The sequence below is a fragment of the Electrona antarctica genome (genome assembly GCF_951216825.1).
Source record: "Electrona antarctica genome assembly, chromosome: 12".
Taxonomy (NCBI): domain Eukaryota; kingdom Metazoa; phylum Chordata; class Actinopteri; order Myctophiformes; family Myctophidae; genus Electrona; species Electrona antarctica.
In genome coordinates this window covers 49301676-49323644 of record NC_136793.1, presented here as the reverse complement: position 1 = coordinate 49323644, position 21969 = coordinate 49301676, and the positions used below count along the sequence as shown (strand labels likewise).

Sequence of the window (21969 nt, the reverse complement as noted above, 5' to 3'; positions counted from 1 at the left end):
ACGGTGCTATCCATTTGCACCTGACCACACGCGCGTGCCAGCCGTTCGAGCTGCTATTTTCAAAAGATTTCTATACATTTTTGAAATGGGACATTCTGCACAATGAGTAGGCCTACATTTACTTTTGGTACTTGCAGTATACATTTTAATTCCAATATACTCGAGCAAATGTTGAATTCCAGACTTTACTTGAAAAAACAAAAGCGTATTTCTAGTAGTACTAATACTACTATCGATACTTTTACTTTAGTAAAACATTTGAATACTTTTTCCACCACTTCTCATTAATTTAAGCATTAACATAATGATTCATTATTTGACTTTCATAATAACAATTTGCTATTTTGTTGTGGTACCGTGGTACCCCATCCATAGTTAATACAATTAAACATGGGGCGACTGTGGCTCAAGAGGTAGAGCAGGTCATCCAATGATCCATGGGTCGGCCGCCGGCGGTTCGAATCCCGGCTCCTCCTGGCTACATGTCGAAGTGTCCTTGGGCAAGACACTGAACCCCAAATTGCTCCCGATGTGCTGGTTGGTGGTACCTTGCATGGCTTCCGCCGCAATCAGTGTATGAATGGGTGAATGTAATGCACAATCTATGTAAAGCGCCTTGGATAAAGGCGCTATATAAATGCACCATTTACCATTTAACATACAATTGCACGAATGATAAGTTGTTTTTTCAATTATTTTATTTAAATTATTTAATAAAACAAATACTAAACAAACAAACACAAACATTAAAAAAGGTCAAAACATTACAGTAAATGTGACAATATCAAAAGCAGAGCATTCAATCCTAAACGTTTCTCTAGCCACTCTTCAATATTGTTTCATTCAGAAAATATATATCTTGAAGGCAGCCCTGGGTTTTTCAGCCCAAGGGCCCCCTATCTGAGAGAGAGATGAAGCATGATGGGGGACCCTCACTATATTGTATAAAATTGTGTTGCAGATTAAACTTTTTCCTATAGGCTACAGTGAAATAGATAGATATACAGACTTGTTTGACAGCACTATCATCAGTGTTGGATTCTTGTTAACTAATGTGCATTTTCAGTCTCTAATCACTGTCTTAAACCGTCCATACTATAGTAAACTTGACCTTTCACTCTGTACTTAGTCTGCTCTTTTTGCCAAAAATAGACGATCTACATGCAAGTTCAAAACAGCGCAAGGCGTCGTGAGCTTGTAGATCTGCTACATTTGTCTAAAGTTCTCCTTAGAATAGCCTATACTAGGGTTCAAGTGGTTAATGTAAAAAAATTCAACAGAGGAAAATAAAATATAATATAAAAGTCCATTGGTGATGATCAGTGGGGTTTACGACTAAAACCCCACTGAAAAAGGCTTAATGAGACCCATGTCCATGGCTTTGACGAGGCAGGTCCGCGCCACGTCGAGCACGACCTGCTTCTTGGGGTTGTCCTCCGACTTGCCGATGATCGTCAGGATCTCCAGCATCTCGCACTCGATCAACTGCTTGGACAGCTCCTCGTCCTCAGCACACAGCATGTTGTAGACGATGACCAGGCCGCGGTGCTGCACTGCCGGGTGGTCGTGGAGACACAGCCTCTGCAGGATCTCCAGCCACTGGGAGGTCTGTCGAGGAGGGAGGAGAGAAGCTTTGTCACTCATTTGGCTATTTATTTGCCATTTTGTGTGTGTATATATAGAAAAATATATCTTTACAGTGGGGCCTAGCGGTCCAAGAGCATACCCCTACATATAGGCTCTAATGCAACGTGTCGCAGGTTCGAATCCCGGTTCCAATGACCATTGCTGCGTGTCACTCCCCGTCTCTCTCTCTCTCCCCATTTCCTGTCTAACTCCACTAACTGACAGGTGTCAGGTGTGAGGCGGTGTTGCCATCTCGGAGGTACCAAGACTATCGGGACATAACTCGGACGGCTCTGAGTTGGCTGAAGGTGACTTCACAACGTTCGGCACGGCACCTCGCTCGCCTAACGTCTCTCGTGGCTAAAGTCCCCTTCAGACGCCTCGCCTCCGTATATAGGTGAGAACGAGTGCACATTTTTCAATCTGAATGTGTTCTAATCATACTGTAGCTGATATATAAAGTAGGGAAAGAATATTTAATCCCATCGATCTATTGTGAGAAGGAATTAAGCAATATTACACGAGAGGGTCATGTGCTTTACTGTTATTACGCCTGAAGTGCCATTAATGACGGTAAAGCATGACCCTCGAGTGTAATAATGCGATTATACAACAGTTACCGTTACCCACGTCAACTCAATTTCATTATATCTAAGATATTAGCTAAAACAAATCCTAATTCTTTAATGACAGATGTAGCCACTACGACCGAAAATGTCCCTAGATCGCTAGCCTAGCAACCCTCTCTGGAAGAGCAGCGAGATTCAGCACAGCTGATTCTTATGTTTTGATTAGGCGTTCCATCATGCTCGTTTGAAGCACAGCTAGATAGCTATTTCAACCAATCAGATTGCTTCCCCAAACGACCTGTTGTATAATCTGACATAACACCTCCCAGTATGTTTTATCTTGAGAAACTCTGTCAGTTTACGTTAAGCACAACATAATGTAAGTATATACGTACCACCAGTGTCAACTTTTTGCAGAGTTTCTTCTGTGCAGCAGTGAGCATGGCGATAGCACCGGCTGCAGCTATCTGTAGCTTATCATCTTCTTCACCACACAACAATATCAGCAACTTCATTTTATCATTACCATCTTCCATGTAACGCTCCTGGACCTGGAAAGCACATACACACACATAATCAAAGTTCAAGGTTTTTAAATTGTAAATGGTGCATTTATATTGCGCGCTTCTCCAAATCGTTTTTCAATGTGGATTATATTACTTAGACATTTTTTGTTATCCCTTTGGTGCAGAAACTTCATTGCTTTATTTATGGACCGTTATCTGGTCGGGTAGAGGATGTTTTTTGGGAGCTGGGAAAGACAGTGTCACAAACCCTATTTGTGGGCTTAGGTTTTCTCTAACCTCACGTCACCAGGCTTTCCACCTCGGAGGAAAGCCTGGTCTGTGTTTCTAAATCGCTGTGTGATCCGGTCTGGTAGACCGGATGGTAAAAAAATAAATAAAAAAAAATATATATATCTTATTCCCGTTCCTGTTTTAGTCTCTCCAGTCGCTACGAGTTGGAATAAAATATGGATATACCAAACAAATGATTCCAACACCGAAACGTGTTGGATTCATATAGGCCCTAAAATGACGATGCCCTTGATCACGGGGAATGAAAGGAATGCTTCCCAGGCTAGGTTTTTTATAAGCCAGCAGCCAGGCATTACATGCCCCTGGAACATTTTTACAGTATCTAAGTTTGCACATTATCTACTATCCCTGAAGCTTACTGTTTGTAACATTTAACTCACTGGAATTTGCAAAAAGCCTTACGAGAAACATAATAAACAGACAGAAAACGAACTAAAACTTCTTAATTAAATGGTCGATATTTTGTTTTCAGTCCTTTGGTTTTGAAACCTTAATTATGCTGATTATGCAATCAGGTTGTTGAAGAGGCGTATGGTTGTTCTTCCTCCAGTCTCACCTCTTTGCAGGTAACCATGTTGCACATGCACTCGACAGCCGCTTGTCTGATCTGGTCATGCTCTTCAAACATGTAGTTCTCGATCTCTGCTAGAGCCTTCTCCTTCACGATCTTCACTCTGAAGAGAGACAACAAAACAACTGAATCAGACAAAGTCAAAGTCAAAGTCATACGATTTGTCACACACGTTACCGCAGTGAAATTTGTTCTCCGCATTTGACCCATCTCTTGGAGCGGTTGAGCCGCAGCCAAGGAGCGGTGAGCTGCAGCGTGCGCCGCGCTCGGGAATCATTTGATTAGTAGATTTGACCCCCAATCCAACCCTTTGATGCAGAGTGCCAAGCAGGGAGGCATTGGGTCCCATTTTTACAGTCTTTGGTATGACCCGGCCGGGGATCGAGCCCCGACCTCCCAGTTTCAGGGCGGACACTCTAACCACAAGGCCACTGTCTGGTACACGGTATCCACGAGACGAGAGGAAGAAATAAGCTCCAAGATCCACCAGAGCTCCCAATCAACATGAACAAGGACTTGTCTTTCCTTTAGTGAAATAATGCTTGTATTGTCAATGATGATATTTACTAGTATCTCTTATGAGAAAGTACTGTAAAATTACATATTTTGCTACCCTTTGGTAAATTACAGGCCTAAGTACAGGTACTAATCTGTTATTGTATAGTGACTGGTAATTGGTTACAAAGTAATAATACAGCAAAAAATAGATGCCCATATCCTGTTGACCTGGGGAGACAGCTACATGCCTCCTCCGATACACTTTTACCTGACAGCAAGGAAGATGCAGCCGCGACTGACATTGCCTCAAAGCAAGACAAAATGTAACATCATCTTCTTCCCCAGTATCCTCATGCTCTTGATTTGGTGACCCCATGATCTTTACTCTAGCCTAGAGATTTTATTGAATATGTCAAAAATGTAAACAGCACTATAGGATAAAAGGATAACACCAAAAAGTCCTGGGGCAAACTGGGGAGAATTCTAGGCCTTGGCAGATGTTTGTGTTCTACAGAGTGCATTCTTGTTCTGTTAACAGGTCTCACCTTAGTTTTTCACTGAAACCAGCCAGATTAGTAAGGCCCTTCAAGGCTTCAAAGTTCTGCATTCCATCTCTGTCTGTGCTAAGCAGGGAGACCAAAGGACGCACTACCTCATATACCTGTAGAATGAGAGGCAGAAAGACCCAGTGAGACAGTGTGACAGAAAGAAACAGAAAGACGGAGACAAAGGGACATTTAGATGCCGCTATGAAAATGCCAGTTATATATATATATATATATATATATATATATATATATATTCAGGTTTGATCCACTGTCCTTCCCCCAACACAGAGCTGTTCTCACCCTCTCTCCAGGGAACGCAATCTCTGGGTTGGAAATGGCAGCAATCCTGGCAAGGGCATGGCTGGCCCTTATCTTTCCTGTAGCTGTCCCCTCTATGGCCAATGGTATCAGAGCCTGAGGACAGAGCAATACATGTATGAAGTTACTGACAGTAATAATAATAAAATAATAATTTAAATAATTTAATAAAATAAAATAAAAAACATTTGAAAATAGCAGATCTAGAAGCTCACAACGTGTGACACGAGCTTGTAGATCGGCTGTAGCCAAATAGCCAAAGTATATAGTATAGGGCTGAAGTAGTTTTGAATAATACTCTCACTCTAAATCTACTAAGTAACTAGTAACTAGTTTTAAAGAATTGTAGTGGTGTAAATATATAATATTTGCCTCTGAGATCAGATGTAGTGGGAGTAGAAGTAAAAGTAGTGAAAATTGGAAATGCCTCAACATTGTACTTAAACTGGGAAAGGGTTAACATTTTAGCGTTGGCTATTAAAAAATAGCAGATCTAAGCTCAAGCATGTCACTTTGTGCCATGCTGTGAGCTTGTGCATCTGCAATCTTTGGACATTTTTGAGAAAAATCTTGAAAGTGTTTGAAAAATGTTGAATAATTGATTACACTAGAAGGCATTTGTAAAATCGACCTCAGGACTATATGGGTTAATGAGACGAATAGCCTGTCACTTTGAGTCTTTGAGCGTGAGGCTCGAATATTCAGTGAGTCACTCGATCACATCTCATCACAAATCTTTGATATGAAATGACACTCACACATCACTGTGTGTTATACAGACCTTTCCTCCGCCTTGTGCGACGATGGTTCCACGGTCTTTAGCGTCCTCTGACAAAGCCAGGAACACCCTGAGGTTTAAAATTAGACACTTGTATAAATATTTTCACATTTATCACATTGTAGCAGAAATGACCAGCTCTGTATTGAACCGTGCCGTGTGTGTGTGTGTGTGTGTGTGTGTGTGTGTGTGTGTGTGTGTGTGTGTGTGTGTGTGTGTGCGTGCGTGCGTGCGTGCGTGCGTGCGTGCGTGCGTGCGTGCGTGCGTGCGTGCGTGCGTGCGTGCGTGTGTGTGTGACACACCTCTCTCTGATACATTATAAAACGTCTGCCTATCTCTCTCTCTCTCTCTCTCTCTCTCTCTCTCTCTCTCTCTCACCTGGCCAGCAGTTCCTTGGTCTGGTCAGTAAGGATGGACGATTCTGCCTTCACCATGACGGTCAGAGCTGAGATGATGCCACCCTTCAGGAGCCGTTTAACTCTCCTCTCAATGAAGTCCTTCTTGTCCTGAGGACACATACAACACACGAGACAGTTATCACCTGCAGGCACAACGTTAAAAGAAATATATTTTGCTCCAATTTTCACAGAGGATTTTCACAGACACAGATGCTTTCCCGGTCATAATGGGTTAAACAATATTTACGGTATTATTAAAATAAATAATACTTTATTTGCGGGTGTTTCAATTTGTGACAACAAATTGTGTTGAATGTGGCAAAAAACAACAACAAACATGGTCCCATTGTATTCATCAAGCTTTGTCGTATGATCCTACAATACCCAGAATTCATCATTGCCTGGTTTTGAGTCTGACCCTTTGAAAACATTTCCCCCTAGTGGCGGAGAGGAGACTAGATACCGTTTTTGATGTCTGTGCGAGCAGTCCGTGATACATTCAATGTATTGATCATTACTCCTACTGGTGAAGTCGTGAAGATGTGTAGATATGGTTGAAAAAGTATTCCTTTAAGTGTTTTGCTCTAATTTCTTTTGTCTACTGTGTGGCTTACTGTCAGAGTGGATGTTGTGTCGAATGTATAGTCTACTGTCTGAATGGATGGATGAAGTGAGTACCCGCCCCTCCCATCCCCTCACCTTGGGGTGCTGTTCGGGGACATGCTGTTTGGAGAACTTGGCCAGCTGAACCAGCTCAGGCATGATGTCCTTCTTGTCGTAGCTGTTGGTACAGTTGATGAGGGTGGCAGCCACAGCGTACAGGATGGTCTTGTCCTTGGACTGTTGACACAAGGGGAAAGATGATGATGATTAGCTGTGTTGTGTCAATGTAAATATAATATAGGACCACGATGGAAACAAGTCCCCCGGTCTTTTTTGTGTTGTCCTTTTAGCCCAAATGTCAGAATGTCTTTTCATTAACCCATGACTTTTACACTCACACATGGTTGGGTCCCAGATGCATTATGACAACTAGTGTCACATTGTGTTTCTGGGTTTATGGGTTGGTTTCATACCTTGGCCAGCTCAAACATGGCTTTCATGGCGAGCTCATCCTCAACAAAGTCGTCCTTAACGTCAGCATCGTTGGTCAGGTAGGCCAGACCCTCGATGGCCCACTTCCTGGTTTTGTTGTCGAACTTGGGATTGGTGAGCCACCTGGAGGAGTGAGACAGGACGTTTACCACAGGAAATGTGTTGTAGCATGCACTGTAAATATACAGTATACAGCATATTTCCCAGTAGTACAGAATACACATATTAACCATTAAAAAATAACCTCCGTTCCAAATAGATATTTAGTCAGAAGCTCTTGTCAATACTTATTTTCCTATGAAAAATAGGAAAACATTTTTTTTAGCCCTGCAGCGTTGTCACGTCGTGTGACACTGTAGAAGTAATACAAATTATAAAACTATATAAAACTCAAAACAGCGGTAATTTGCGAATCAGTAGGATAGTGCATACTATAAAAAAAGGCTGACTGTAAAAGACAGCAGCCTGCCTAACGCAACATAATGACACATGGATAAGTAACAAGAGTGTCTCAGGTATCACAGGATAACTCACTTCCGACACTGTTTGGCTAGCTTCTCTGTGGAGCCCTCTGCGAACTGCCGCATCGCGTAGTCATCGCCTCCAGCTGAACCTAGCTTGCACAAACCCTGTGAGAGAACACACACACACACACACACACACACACACACACACACACACACACACACACACACACACACACACACACACACACACACACACACACACACACACAAAGCACAGTATGAGAGGGATTGTCTATCCATTTGGCTAGAATTCAAAACACCTTAACCCTCTAGAGTAGACTCAGTAGACTGGACAGGAGTTGGCACTGTACTTATACGGCTGTCACGATTACACAACATGGGCAGATATGACAAATAACTGAAATATACCAAAATGACTGGCATCTTTGTACATTTTTAGGTAAAAATAGCAGAAATAGCTGATCTACAAGCTTACAACGCGTCACAAAGTTTGTAGAGCTTGTAGCTTGTAGATCTGCTATTTCTGCTTGTATGAATGTATGAACATCTTTTAACATGGAAACGATTATGATGATTATGACAAGATAATTGCGATTAGACGATTATGTAATAATTGTGACAACCCTAACTGTACTTGGACCGCTTGTTTCCGTCTACACACCAACGTCTTCGCCAAAAATAGCTGATCTACAAGTTCACAATGCGTCACATTATTGCGACGCGCGATCCTGTAGATCTGCTATTTTTGGCTAATGCTCCCCCCACAAGTTTCGAGCAGTTAATTATGAGCTTCAACATAAATAATCCGCACGGCGCATTTCGCACAGCACTCACCACGAGGGCGCGTATCTTGATCTTCTCGTTCGTGGTCTTCTTGTAGATGTCCTTGAGCAGGGCCACTCCGTTGGTGATGATGAAGGACGCTCTGCTCATCTTGGTGGAGGAATGGATCAGGGCCTCCACGGCCACCATCTGGTCCACCTCGCGCTCCGAGCCGCACAGCGCCACCATTATCTCCAACACGCCCTGCCGCCCTACAAGCGCGTTGCCCACGTCGAAGGGGCCCTGCAGCAGGCCCGAGATGGCGTTGATGGCGTGGATGTTCTTGTCCATGTCTTGGGGGTCAAACTTGTTCCTATCGTGACAGACAGGGGGGCAAGATGGAGGATGAGGTCCGTTCATTTTGGATTCAGGTCAACTCGATTGATTATATAGACCTGAATTCACTTTGTTTCAATTGGATCCACTTCTCACTTCAGATACATTATTGACTTTCCCTCTATGGGTTTTGATTTGTATATTATTTAGTATTAACAACTTTAATCATGGCGTGTCATTATAAGCCGAACTACGAACTACGGTGTGAACTACAAGTTCACACCGTCTCGCATCACAACATGTTACGAGCTTGTAGATCTGCTATTTTAGAAAGACAGTAACTAGCAACCTTTGAGTCACCGACTAGTCTGCCTGCAATGCATACATCATGGCCACCATGCCAGTCCAATTTGTCTGTGCGGTGAACGAGAACGTAACACTGACTGGGAGAACGACAGACTCACTTGACATAGTCGTCACAGATGTCCCTGAAGTTGTCTCTCTCGGGGTCACACTTGAGGTCATCGTAAAGTCTGGTTAGCAGAATGCTGGCGATCAGCTGTGTGTTCTCCGTCATGGGCAGCTGGTCAGGCAAGTAGTCAGGAACCTGACCACACACCTTCATGATCTTCCTCAAGCCTGGGGACAAGATGGTTATCAATTAATTGACCTACCGACCAATCAATCAATCAATCAATCAATCAATTTAGTGCAATGTGCTTAAAACACATTTACACACGCAAATATCTGTAGAATATGTGTTTCTCAGAGACTGTAATGTAGTGACATAGTGAGACTGCAGATATAAGAAGAGATTCTGATTCTATATTGTGCTTTCAACACCGATTCTAATCCCGCTGCGGCCCCACTCACCGTGGTCAATGGTGAACAGGGTTTTGGAGTGGTCTAGGTTTTTCAGGTCCTTGCGGGGAACGTTCCTGGAGAGGAGGTTGAGGGCCTGGTCCCTGCCGTGTCCAGACACCTTCATACTGGCCACCATGTCCAGCAGGGACAGCAGAATGGTCTTCAGATCCTTGGCCGCATCTGCGTGAAACAGTACAATTACTTGTCTCTCCAGTGGTGGAAAGTAACTATGGTACTAGGTACTGGTACATTTACTCAAGTACTGTATTTAAGTAAAGGTTTGAGGTATTTGTACTTTACAGACAGTACAAGCTCACAATGCGTCAATGGATTGTGGACTTGTAGATCAGCTATTTTTTAAAGATTTTTATACATTTTATACATTTGAAAACTTGTGAAATGGGACATTCTGCATAATGAATAAAAAAACAAAATTTTAGTACTTTTTCCACAACTGCTTGTCTCTCACTGAACTCTGCCATGGCAGCCATATCTCTGCAGTACACACACTGTGTGAAATCTTAGCTGTAGTCCATATCAAATCTCCCATTACAAAATCATTGTTCTGCTCACAGTAAACAATAAGGATTGTGTCTCTTACCCAAAACCAGAGCCTCCTCTTTCCCATAAATCCTGTGGTCAGCGGTGGTGAGCGAGTCGTTGATGGACTGGAAGAGGACGCATGTTGCCAGGGCGATGCCCTCGTTGTCGAGAGCCATGATGTTGCACAGCTTATCGACGCCCACCATGTTAATGATGGCCATGGTCTGATGAGGTCAATGGAAACATTATGTCAGTCACACTGTGCGTTTAGCAGGCCTGGGATCAAATCTTGATAATGACCACACCTGTTCCTCACTGAGCTTAAAAAAGTAGATTCTAACTAACTAATTTCTTTGCGTTTGTAACCAACACATTCTTTTGATTTATTGCCAGATATGGTGAACTATAATAGACATTAGACAGCTATATGCCATACTGTATGTACTTTCGTGTCTCTGTATGTGCTAATGTATCTACTCTGTCTCAGTGTGTATATTGTTTCTACAAATATACCAAACAAACTTCAAGGGATGTTCGTAATAAACAAAATAAAGTTGCATATTTGGATTTGCGTGTACAGTATTATGATTATGAATAAACAGGATGCTTGGTACTACTACTCACCCGGGCTTTGTGGCCGGTACACATCCCAGCGAAGGTGCGGACAGCAGCAAGGATCAGATCCGCTTTGGTTGTTTCTATCAGGCTCAGCAGCAGAGGCACTCCGTTGTTCTGGAAGATCCTCTCTGCTCCGGCGTCCTCTCTGGCCAGGACCACCAGGTTGTTGGCAGCCTGGAGACGAAAAGGCCACAAGTTAAACCACTTTCAATCGGATGGACAATGACATTGTAGGCAAAACTCTTCCAAAATATTCAAATGTTGTCCAACATTTACAAGAATATCCATACATTTTCATTAGCATAAGTACAAGCTCACAGCACGTTACACCGTACGTGACACAGTAAAAGGGAATAAAAGACAGTACTAACTCTTTCTATCTTATCCGTCTCTGCCTCTGGGTCCATCAGGATCTCGAACATGCCCTTCACCCTGGCGTCCGTGGAGTAATTTGACTTCAGCTGTGCGGGGGGGACCAAAAAAAGAGTTAATCTTTACCAGTCTCATAGGTGAAGAAAAAGGATTCTGTTAAACTACCAGCAAACTGCTTCAAAATGAAGTTACTACATGCAGTGATTAGTGAAACGGTCTACTATTACTGGATGTAGTATGAACACATTTGTCATTCTGTTTCCGGAGAAAACTCTTCATATTCCTGACAGGTGACTGACCTTTTCTTGGATCACGGCCGACAGCCTGCGAAGAGTCTCCAAGAAGGTCTTGTTCTTGGGTTCGATGGTGGCACACCTCTGGACGTCCTTGAAGGCCATGTCAAATTTGTCGAGCTTCTCCAGAGCTTGACATCGCCGATACAACGCCTTAACGTCCGCTGGATCCACATCGATGGCTATCGTTCAAAACACAAGTCAAGACCATTGTTATTCACAAGGCACATTTAAAAACAACCAGAGTTGACCAAAGTGCTGTAGGCACTTTACAGTGTAAATGAAAACAAACAGCATAATAAAATATAACAGAATAACAGGCGGTTAAAGCCTCAGAGATCAGATAGTGATACTTAGTTTATTGGACTAGTTTTCACTCTACACCAGGGGTGTTTTGCATTAACCACCTTCTGAAGAGAACTTTAGCCAAAAAATATCAGATCTACAAGCTTAAATAACAAATCTACAAGCTCAGATCGCCTATTTTTGGAATTTGGCAAAAATGTTTGGTGTCAAGAGGGGGAAGAAAATGATCAAGCCAAGAGAGTGAAAGGTCAAGTTGGAATCAATATGGAATTTATTAAAACGTTTGGGGTTCCCTATACTTCATCTCTCTCTCAACTGAGACCTCAACATTGAAGACCTCTGCTCTACATCTACAAAAATAACTGATCTACAAGCTCCCAGGCAACGCGTCAATGTGCCAATTGATCGCCCTGCAACAGGTTTGATGTAGGCTAGTTAAAGCCAAATGTAACCAAATTACTATAACACCAAGGACAGAAGGTGGTATGAAAAGGTTCAAAGGCCAGGCAGCAAAAGGTTTTTGTTTTTTGTCTTGATTTAAAAGTGTCAAGGGAAGGGGGTAGGCTATTCCATCCTTTTGAGGCAGCACACCGAAAAGGCCCAATCAGGCTTTTGCTTCAGCTGGTTTCACGGGAACGTTAGAGAAGCACCTGGTCAGAGGATAAGTGACCTAGAGGTGTCAAGGGCTAGAGTAGTGGAGGGAGGCGCGAGTCCACCGTTTCACAAACACTGGGTCGGGACCCATTTGCGGTTTGCGGACAATAAATGTTCAAAAGCAAACGTTCCCAATGAATTTGAATCATGAATTTAAAACCAATTAAATCTTTTTTTCCACTAATTTCATTCAAGAAATCAATGAAAAATCTAAGAAATTCCATAAATTACAAAACAAATGATTAAAAAGCAGCTCACAACACGCTGCTTTGTGCCACGTTGTGACCTCGTAGATCGGCTACTTTCACTACTTTGGGTCCCATAGGCCAGGGGGTCCCAGGCCAGGGGTCCCAGGCCAGGGGGTCCCAGGCCAGGGGGACCTTTGGGTCCCAGGCCAGGGGGACATCACTACTTTGGGTCCCAGGCCAGGGGGACATCTTTCACTACTCTGGGTCCCAGGCCAGGGGGACATCTTTCACTACTCTGGGTCCCAGGCCAGGGGGACATCTTTCACTACTCTGGGTCCCAGGCCAGGGGGACATCTTTCACTACTTTGGGTCCCAGGCCAGGGAGACATCAAATTTGTCTTTTGGGTCACGGGCTAAAACGCTTGAGAACCACTGTGCTAGTCCATTCAGGGCTTTAAAAACAAATACAACTTGAAATCCTTTTTTTAATAAAAACAATTACGACTTTTAAATCAGCCCTAGGTGTGACTGGGAGCCAATGAAGGGATCCCAGGCAGGAATATGCATGCGAGTTGTAATAAAGTGTTATTTTGGACATGGAATAATGTGATTTGTTTTAGGGGTGGTGTCCTGTCATGTTCATGTCTATGTTTATTCAGCTTTCTGCATGATCACAGATGTTTAAAAAGACAGGTGCCTTTAAAAATACTGAACCGTTTTGCTAATTACAATGTAAAACTTCAAATCTAAAAGAATCCAATAACCTAAAACACAAAACACAAAAAACAGTTTGTTGTACCTTTGGAGGCATCAGAGGCTGCGAGGGCGTAGTTTTCCTGAAAGAGAAGAGGAATATTCTATTAAAGATTTGCAGAATGTGAATGAAGCCTCATTCACTCTTTAAGTTTATAGTATGATTTCTCTCATGCTGACAAGAAACGTGTGGCATGAAGATCAGTTCTCTCACACCAGTGGTGGTTCTCAAACATTTTCATGGCCCTAAAATCGTCACATATTATTAAACTGCAGACCCCCATCTGAAAACATTTGGGCGCCAGGAGACCCCATAAGAGATTTCATGTCCCTTAAATTGTTACTTATTAAACTGCAGACCCCCATCTGAAAACATTTGGGCGCCAGGAGACCCTATAAGAGATTTCATGTCCCTTAAATTGTTACTTATTAAACTGCAGACCCCCATCTGAAAATATTTGGGGTCCAGGAGACCCTATAAGAGATTCCTGTGTGTATGATTCATGCCTTTCGTGTTGGTTTGCTTGCTTGCTCAATGAGGTGCTTACCTGTTTTAGGTGGCAGGCAGACCTGTTCTTGTAAATGATGGCCAGCATCTTCTTGTCTTTGCACAGCTTGGCAGCTTTTGTGTAGCTCTCAATGGCCTTGTCCATGTCTCCTTCCTTGAAATAGTTATTCCCCTCATCTTTTAACTGGGCTGGGTCTTCCATCTGATGGGGATAAAAAAATAATTCGTAATGTCGTCTGGGTGTGAAACAGAATTAATTTCGTCACCATTTTATGCTTGATTGCGCTCTGAAATTAACAAGCTCACAACGCAACACATCAGGAGTGCAAGTCAGGAATTACGACGCCATCAAGGCCCGTCAACATACAGTACATTTAATTGACAAAATCAACTGTAGATTTAGTCGACAAAAATCTTATATTTAGTAGACTAAAACTATAACATTTCAGATGACTGAAATATGACTAAAACTAAATAGAATTTTATCCCATAGACTGACTAAAACTAAATTAAAATTTGCTGTCAAAATGAACACTGGTCTGGGTGTGAAATCTCTGCTGGTCAGCAGTTATGGAAAGCAAGCATGTCTTAAAATGTATTTTAGTCTTAAAAACAAAACAAATTATAATTTGTTTAAAAAAAATACAGTAGTTGAACCCTTTGTCAGTTAAAGCACTTCCACCCACAGTAATATTACACTAAAATCATTTTTAACTTTTCAGTCTCTGAGATAAACAAATCAAAGTATAAAACTTGAATGCAGAAAAACTTGAAGAAATGAAGTAGTAATAATAATACAGTGCTTTGTTGCTATTGTTAGTTCATAAAGTCAAGTTTCTCACCACTGTGGTTGTGCAGTGTGCTCTGACCTGGGTCTCTCCTTCTTCAACAATGGCCCTGGCCTGCACGTGTTATCTCTAACTTTAAATGGCCTCCCCTCATGCCTTATTTGGGCCTTGACACTACCACCACAGCAGGTCTTTCTTTTCACAGATACCACTCTTCTAATTAACAATAACAACAATAACAACTTCTCTCTCCCAGTTCTGATAAACCCCATAGGAACATGCCACTTAACCCATTAAGCCATCTCAAAATATTATATATAAATTAAAGTTTCAATATATATTAAAAAGAAATAGCACATAGCAGATCTACAAGCTCATTATGGCACGAAGTGACGCGATGTGAGCTTGTAGATCTGCTATTTTTGAATAGCCAAAGTCTAAAATAATGGTTACAGTGGTTAAAATCTAAAATGAAAGCTGTACAATACCTTTACTGTTACTGTTCTCTCGTGTCTTCCGTTTGTTCTGTTCTGTTCCGTTCTCTTCTCTTGTTGTCTTCCCTTCTTGTTCTAGTTCTAGAGCTTCAATCCCTGATTGCAGTTACCACCAAGTTGTTTTTTGTCATACATTAGCAGTCCCCCTTACATTATTTAGATTTATATTGGATCTCAATGAGGTGGGACAGAACTTGGTGGGTACCACCTCTCATAACACATAGGGGTGCATTGAACATACTGCAAAAACCAAAAGAGAGAAGATTACAACAATCTGCTGGGGAATCAACTGCTCAATATTTTGTTTTTGTTTTGTTTTTTATGTTATCTATTTTGAACATCTCAAAATGTTAAGTATCTGAAACAAAAGTATATACATGGCAACCAAAGTTTGTGGTTTAACTGTAATCATCACCCCTCCTCAGAAACATTGGTCTGGTCCTGATAATGTCTATTTAGGGCATACACATGGTGACAGCTGAGAAGAGAACTCTAGCAAATGTCTATGTCACTAAAGTGCCGGGGGCAGGGCGGGCCAGGGTGGGAGGTGTAAGCCAAGGGACAAGGTTGGTTGAGTGTGGTGGTAGACAGTAGTGTGAGTGGGGGGTGGGAGGGGGTGGCAGGAGTGACAGCTGTAATGACAGAAAACAGTCTGGGACCTTCTGGCAGCTTCTGGAAAGAGAAGGGAGAAGTGAGATTGCATGACTTGCAATGTAATTAAAACAAATTAATGATATTTTACTTTACTGGAGTATTTCCAAATTGCAGTACTTTTACTTCGGCTCCACTTTTACTTTTGATACTTTAAGTATATTTTTTTGAATACTGGACTTTTACTTTTATGTCTGCATTGTGGTATTGATACTTTTAAGTAAACATTTTGAGTTCTTTGTCCACCACTGTCTGTCCATTATATGTGGGTCTGAACATAGAATAGAATGTATTGCCTGTATCATTGTGATAAAGAATTACTGATTCGGGCAAAAGCCCCTCTTTTGGCCCACGTACAGCCTGGACCAAATTGCAATACCCAATAGAACACAAACACAGGAACATAAAACCATGATTTTCATGTCGTTATGATAAATATAAATGAAATTCTAAATGGTGCATTTATACTGTAGGCCTATAGCCTTTCTCCAAAGCATTTCACAATGTGCCAAATTCCATGCTGTTAAGATTGTATTGAACACTACTAATGGGTTTATCAGTCACCCAGAAAATCACAGAACTTTGAACATCAAAAGAGCCTGATCAAATGTCTTGTTCACTTCATTGACACTTTGATATCTCCAATGTCCTAATTTATTTTATATTTAACCTATTACTGTTGCTATATTAACCTTGTACTTGTTTAGAAGTCTATTTGGATATTTTTTGCATACAGATTCTTCCAGAAAACCAACTCCTATGGCCTTTAAATTAAAATGGGTAAAGAAGCTTTCATTATAGCACCACCCGGTGGCCTCTAGAGTATGGGTGGCCTACCATAGCAATTTGGTGAGGACCTTCATTATCTGGGTACCCCATAGAGGGTACCCACCCCGGCATATTTCACACTCTTCATCGTCTTGTCTTGTATCGCCTGGTGGTGGGTCTGATTTTTCAGGTGTAGATGGATAAAATCTTTGCGGCGTTTTGAGCTACTTCTTTATGTCCATTATACTAGTTTTCTATTGGTATTCTGTTTTCTCACTGAAAATATTTGAATTTCCCGTGCTGCATACATCACAAGTTAACAACACCGTGCTGCGTCAGGTGTGCTACATCAAAACAAATCCGACTTGGTGCAGTGCCAGTGTACCTTTTATTATTGAATTTCCATTAAACTATTAATTAATAGTTTAATGGAGGGCACAAAATCTAATCTGGGTGGGCATTGCCCAAAGAAAGTTCACAACTTGTTGCATCGATTATTCTCAGTATTCAAGTGGTTACCATATAGTTTTCAGATTGGTCTAAACAGGGGGCTAACATTTACTTACCAGACATGCAGTTAGCTCTGCTCCATAGCTCTAATGCGTTTCATTGCGTACAACTCAATACAAATTGAATATCTCTTAATTTCACCTCAATATAACCCATGCTACTTACATATTTCCATCAAGTACAATATAAGGTTGTTTGTTGTACTAGATAGAAAGAGCCTGCAGTGACCACCATGTTATGAGAAGCGAATTTCATCATGAGATATTCGAGGTGATGCCTGGGCTGGACTGGGGTTGCCATGGAAATTGATTGGTTCAAGCTGTGCCAAAGCCTTTGAAAAAAAGGCTGACTTGACTTCAGTTTATCACTACAGCAGCATATGGGTAGGTGACAATGTGAAATGATCGACTTCAATTATAGCCATGCATGAGCTTGTATTGTTTCCTATAGCCTACTGGGTTTTCATCACTGCCTTGTATTGTAATAATAATTGGTTTATTTCAGAATCATCAAACAAACTCTTACTTTACTCTTATTTTAGCAATTCAACACTGGCCCTTAGTGGCCACAATAAGAAGTTCATGCGTTTATTTTACAGGTGGGTTCTTGTCAAAATAATTATTCAGCAGTCAGCACCATAAACCTTTTATGATTTATTACCATTGTTTTCAATATTGTATAATTTGTATTAACATGCAGTGAGGGACTCATCATCTTGATTGGACAGACTTTTATCAGGTAAATTCAAGTCTTGACATTGACAACAAATAGGCTATAATCAGCACAATAACTTAATTAATGTGATGACGATCACATACATGCACAATAAATAAACGTAGCAATATTTCTGAACACATAATTAATACATAAAATAAATATTATAATACACAACAAATAGGTAAAGAATAACAAAGTACACACTAGATTAAGAATCTAATCATTTATCATATACAATAACGTATAATACTAATATAGTATTATCAAATATAACCCTGAGATCATAAAGTAAAGTACATAAAGTATGTTTTTTTTTCATCCATATATTCCCTATATAGGAATATAGTATACAATTGTATACAGTACATTCATTGTCTTTAGTGCAATAAGCCTTTTCTTCAGTGAGAGATTCGGTACAAACATGTAGAACTATCATTTGGAATTGACTTTCACTTTCCACAGCTTCTTCATAGTGCTTCAAACAAAGTGCTTCACTGAGGCCAGTAAGCAGCCTGCAGTGCAGAAAGGTTGGGAAGATCCCAGGGTCGCTGGGGTGACACGGGAGCTTAATAAATACCACTATTTATAGATGTAACCGCTTGAGTCCTACAGTACGTACTTTGTTGTGCGATGAATGGCGAAAAAGGCCAATCTACAAGATCATAATGCGTCGCATCAACAGCTTGTAGATCTGCAATTGTTTTTTGAGAACATTTAGAAAATTGATCTTTTCACCTATAATGGCATCGCCAGAATATGGAAGCCAGGGTTAATGTAATGTAATAACCAAATAATCATTAGCCCCCTCCCTGGGACCTTCTGCAGCAGAATTCATTTTCACAGCATTAACAGTACATGGCTGGCCTGTGGCCTCCTCTCAGTGAATCTCAGATAGACTTTCGACACAGCGGGCAGGTGCCGAACTCCTGGATCACCCTGGTGGTACACTGGTGACATAAGCACGTGTGGCCGCAGCGCAGAGTGACGCTGGCATCTTCTGCCATACACGCCACACAGCTCTTCACAGTCTCTATATGCAGGAAAAGAGAGACGCATTGATTGTTTTAAATCTACACCATCATGAAAAAGTATGCAATAACAACTTGAATGTATATTTCTTGGACTACTGATTTATAAACATCATCGTTGCGTCTGAAGGACTGAGCCTGTTTAGTTTACCTGATTTGAGTTCCTTGGACCGATAGGAAATACAACTGTCCGTGTTTCTGCAGATACCCTCTGGAGAACAGCTCGAATTGTACTGGTTGTCGACATCAGGTGAGGAAAGGTGTTCCGGAGTGGGGCATGACCTCCGGGATCTGAAAGGTCCTGTTACCTCTGAGCCTGCAACAAGAAATCAATAGGGAGTTATTTTCTCTGTAATGTGAGGTGAAGTGGGATGGCAAGGTTAGAAAAAAGCATTGTTCTCCAAATAAATAACAAGCTAATTAACCACTTGAAAATGTTTGAAAATGTTCACCCATGGGTCCCCCAGGGCTCTGTACTTGACTGACCCAAATCTCTTATATCTACAAGATGTAAAAGATGTGGAATTGTGGACGATGAATTACCTAGTAGTAGAATGGAGCATGTTTGTCCGTAGACGTCAACCATGGCCCATAGGGGCCGACAGAAATCCACTCCTCCCTTCAGTTTATACTTGGCAACGTCGTTCGTCTTCTTAAAGCAGATGTTACCGCCAGAAGAAACCCAGAACTCGAGCTCTGAACCCGAGCAGCAGAGGCTCTCGGGTAAGGGTGCGGCCCAGTGCCCGGGTGTGTCTGTGAGGTCGGGGATAGCCATGGAGGGCAGAGGGAGAGCCCTGGACGTCGGTGGCACGTTGGTGAAGCCCACTCGCAGCGCCCCTTGCCATTTCGGAGTGTTTCCCACTATCACTCTCAGACGCAGCCTCTCCCGTACCTTCAGCGGGCGGCTGCTGAACACCAGGCCATGTCTGAATGTACCCGGAGCCCTCTCTGCCAGTCTGCCCCCTTGGCTCAGGCTGACCTGCTCACCCACGGCCTGCATGTGGAAGGTTAAAGGACCGAGACAGAACATCCCACATCTGTGTGACTCCTCTGATCCTGCAGAGAGAGAGAGAGAGAGAGAGAGAGGAATTTAAAATAAAATAAAAACTGGAGCACATAGAATGTTAACAGCTCTATAAATAATAATAAATAGTAGTGAAAATTGACGATCTACAAGCTCACAAAGTAGGCCTATTGCATTGCGATATGTTGTGATCTTATAGGCCTACGTAGATCTGCTATTGTCGCTTGAAAATGTTTAAACAATTCACATTGCTCATTATGACATGTCCAAAGTGGTTAAATATGAGGAACACGAGGGTCATGGAAGAGCAACTAATGTTTACTCTGAATGAATGGAATGAGGTGTGATGATCTATTTTACATACTGCAGTGAATAAAAACTTTGACACAAATTAGATTTGTGCTTTACAGAATGAAATGAACACAGCGCTAAGAGGAAGAGGTTTGTTGACTGAAAGATGGCTAAAAATAGAAAAGATAGGGGAAGAAGATGAAAACAAGGTTGACAGCCAAGTAGAAATGAAAGTAACTTCTGTCCAGAAGTGATGTATGAATGTATTTTTAAACACAATAGTTTTCTATTGGCTATGGTAAGTCATGTGTCATATGGCAAGCTAATAAGCAACTGTTAACATTTGCATAGGCAGTTTATGATGATATGTTTCTTTTGCCAAAAGGCAAATGAAGAAAATCATCTCCTCAATTTTAGGTTTATATTTGAAAAGAATCCATTCATATGTATAAGTGAAAATGAGTGCTATTAATGCATACATAGCGATAAAGTGACACTGTACACTTGTACAGGGTTTGTTTATGAGAGGGAATTAGTACTGTGTACAGTGTACACACTAATTCCCTCTCATAAACAGTTAGTTTCATTATTAGCTTACTTGGTGTCAGTAATAACTTCTTATCTTTTCAGATGTGTTTAATAGCTACCATAAGATTCACACCTCATAATCAAGGTCATAATTCTGAATTTACGTTGAAATAGTGTGGTTTGTTAAGCAGTCTTCCAATTACTTGGCAACAGCTATGCAACTGCAAAATGTCAGTGGACACTTAATGCATAGGGTTTGTTTATGAGAGGGAATTAGTACTGTGTACAGTGTACACACTAATTCCCTCTCATAAACAAACCCTGGTCTAACCAAAACATGCCTACTAGTTGATCAGAAATGAACTATCCAACTGCCTGTGGCTGTCTGAATGACATAATCTGCAGCATCATTTTACTGTAAGCATTGCAAGCTTCATAGGCATGCATGGACATGCATTACTTCCTGCTTACAGCATGCAGGAAGTTTACAGTACAGTAATGCTGCAATACATTTCGGCTTATGGTGATATTTTGTATCATCATCTTTAGACGATGAGTAATCATCGATAAGTCTAAAGGTGGCTGTGGCTCAGGAGGTAGAGCAGGTTGTCCAATGATCCATGGGTCGGTGGTTCGAATCCTGGCTCCTCCTGTCCACATGACGAAGTGTCCTTGGGCAAGACACTGAACCCTACATTGCCTCCAATGAGTTGGTCGGTGTGAGCTTGCCACCATTGGTGTGTGAATGTGAGGACGCTGGCGTCGACTGTTCGCCGCTTCACCTCCCAATGTATGAATTAATTAACCATTGTAAGCGCTTTGAGTAGGCACGTAGTGCATAGAAAAGCGCCATAAAAATGCAATTAATTATTATTATTATTAAAGGTGAACCAATTTTTACCCAAAAGGGCCCATTTGGTGGTTCCATTTTGTACACTCTGAGTTACATTGAGTGACATTTGAGTGACATTTTGTTAAATGCAGGACTCTGAGATTAACTCAGGATTTTACCATGTAGTAATACTGAGTTGTATATAATGTAAACAAAGCCTTACTAGAGTCGGTGGTGCAGATCTTGTCCATCATCTTGAAGAGGTCAGGGAGTGCGTTGAGCATGTCTAGGAGACCATTTACATACATCTGTGTCTTGTTGAGTTGTTTGGTTTTCTGACGAGGTGGGTGTAGTAGCTTTTATACCCCTGCTGGTCCACACACGTGCAAGAGGCTGACATACAAAACAATCACAACCAAAGGGGAGGGACTTTG

At 41.6% G+C, this 21969-nt stretch overlaps 2 protein-coding genes across 2 annotated transcripts; both read right to left on the bottom strand.

Moving 5' to 3' along the window:
* Positions 1-766: 766 nt before the first annotated feature.
* On the bottom strand, positions 767-17309 carry unc45b (unc-45 myosin chaperone B). Its single transcript, XM_079516336.1, has 21 exons — positions 17172-17309; positions 15181-15858; positions 13945-14106; positions 13443-13479; positions 11502-11677; positions 11202-11291; positions 10837-11004; positions 10271-10436; positions 9679-9849; positions 9270-9444; positions 8542-8842; positions 7754-7848; positions 7201-7342; positions 6824-6964; positions 6105-6232; positions 5730-5796; positions 4931-5044; positions 4628-4743; positions 3570-3687; positions 2591-2746; positions 767-1608 (listed from the first exon to the last, which is right to left on the bottom strand). Exons 3-21 carry the CDS (start codon positions 14104-14106, stop codon positions 1336-1338), a joined length of 2796 nt encoding a protein of 931 aa, XP_079372462.1. The 5' UTR covers positions 15181-15858; positions 17172-17309; the 3' UTR covers positions 767-1335.
* An 845-nt stretch (positions 17310-18154) lies between these two features.
* LOC306934445 (E3 ubiquitin-protein ligase NEURL3) lies at positions 18155-21819 on the bottom strand (the record flags this gene model as incomplete). Its single annotated transcript, XM_079517014.1, has 4 exons — positions 18155-18862; positions 19012-19176; positions 19404-19916; positions 21759-21819. 4 exons carry the CDS (start codon positions 21817-21819, stop codon positions 18720-18722), a joined length of 882 nt encoding a protein of 293 aa, XP_079373140.1. The 3' UTR covers positions 18155-18719.
* Between the last annotated feature and the right edge of the window lie 150 nt (positions 21820-21969).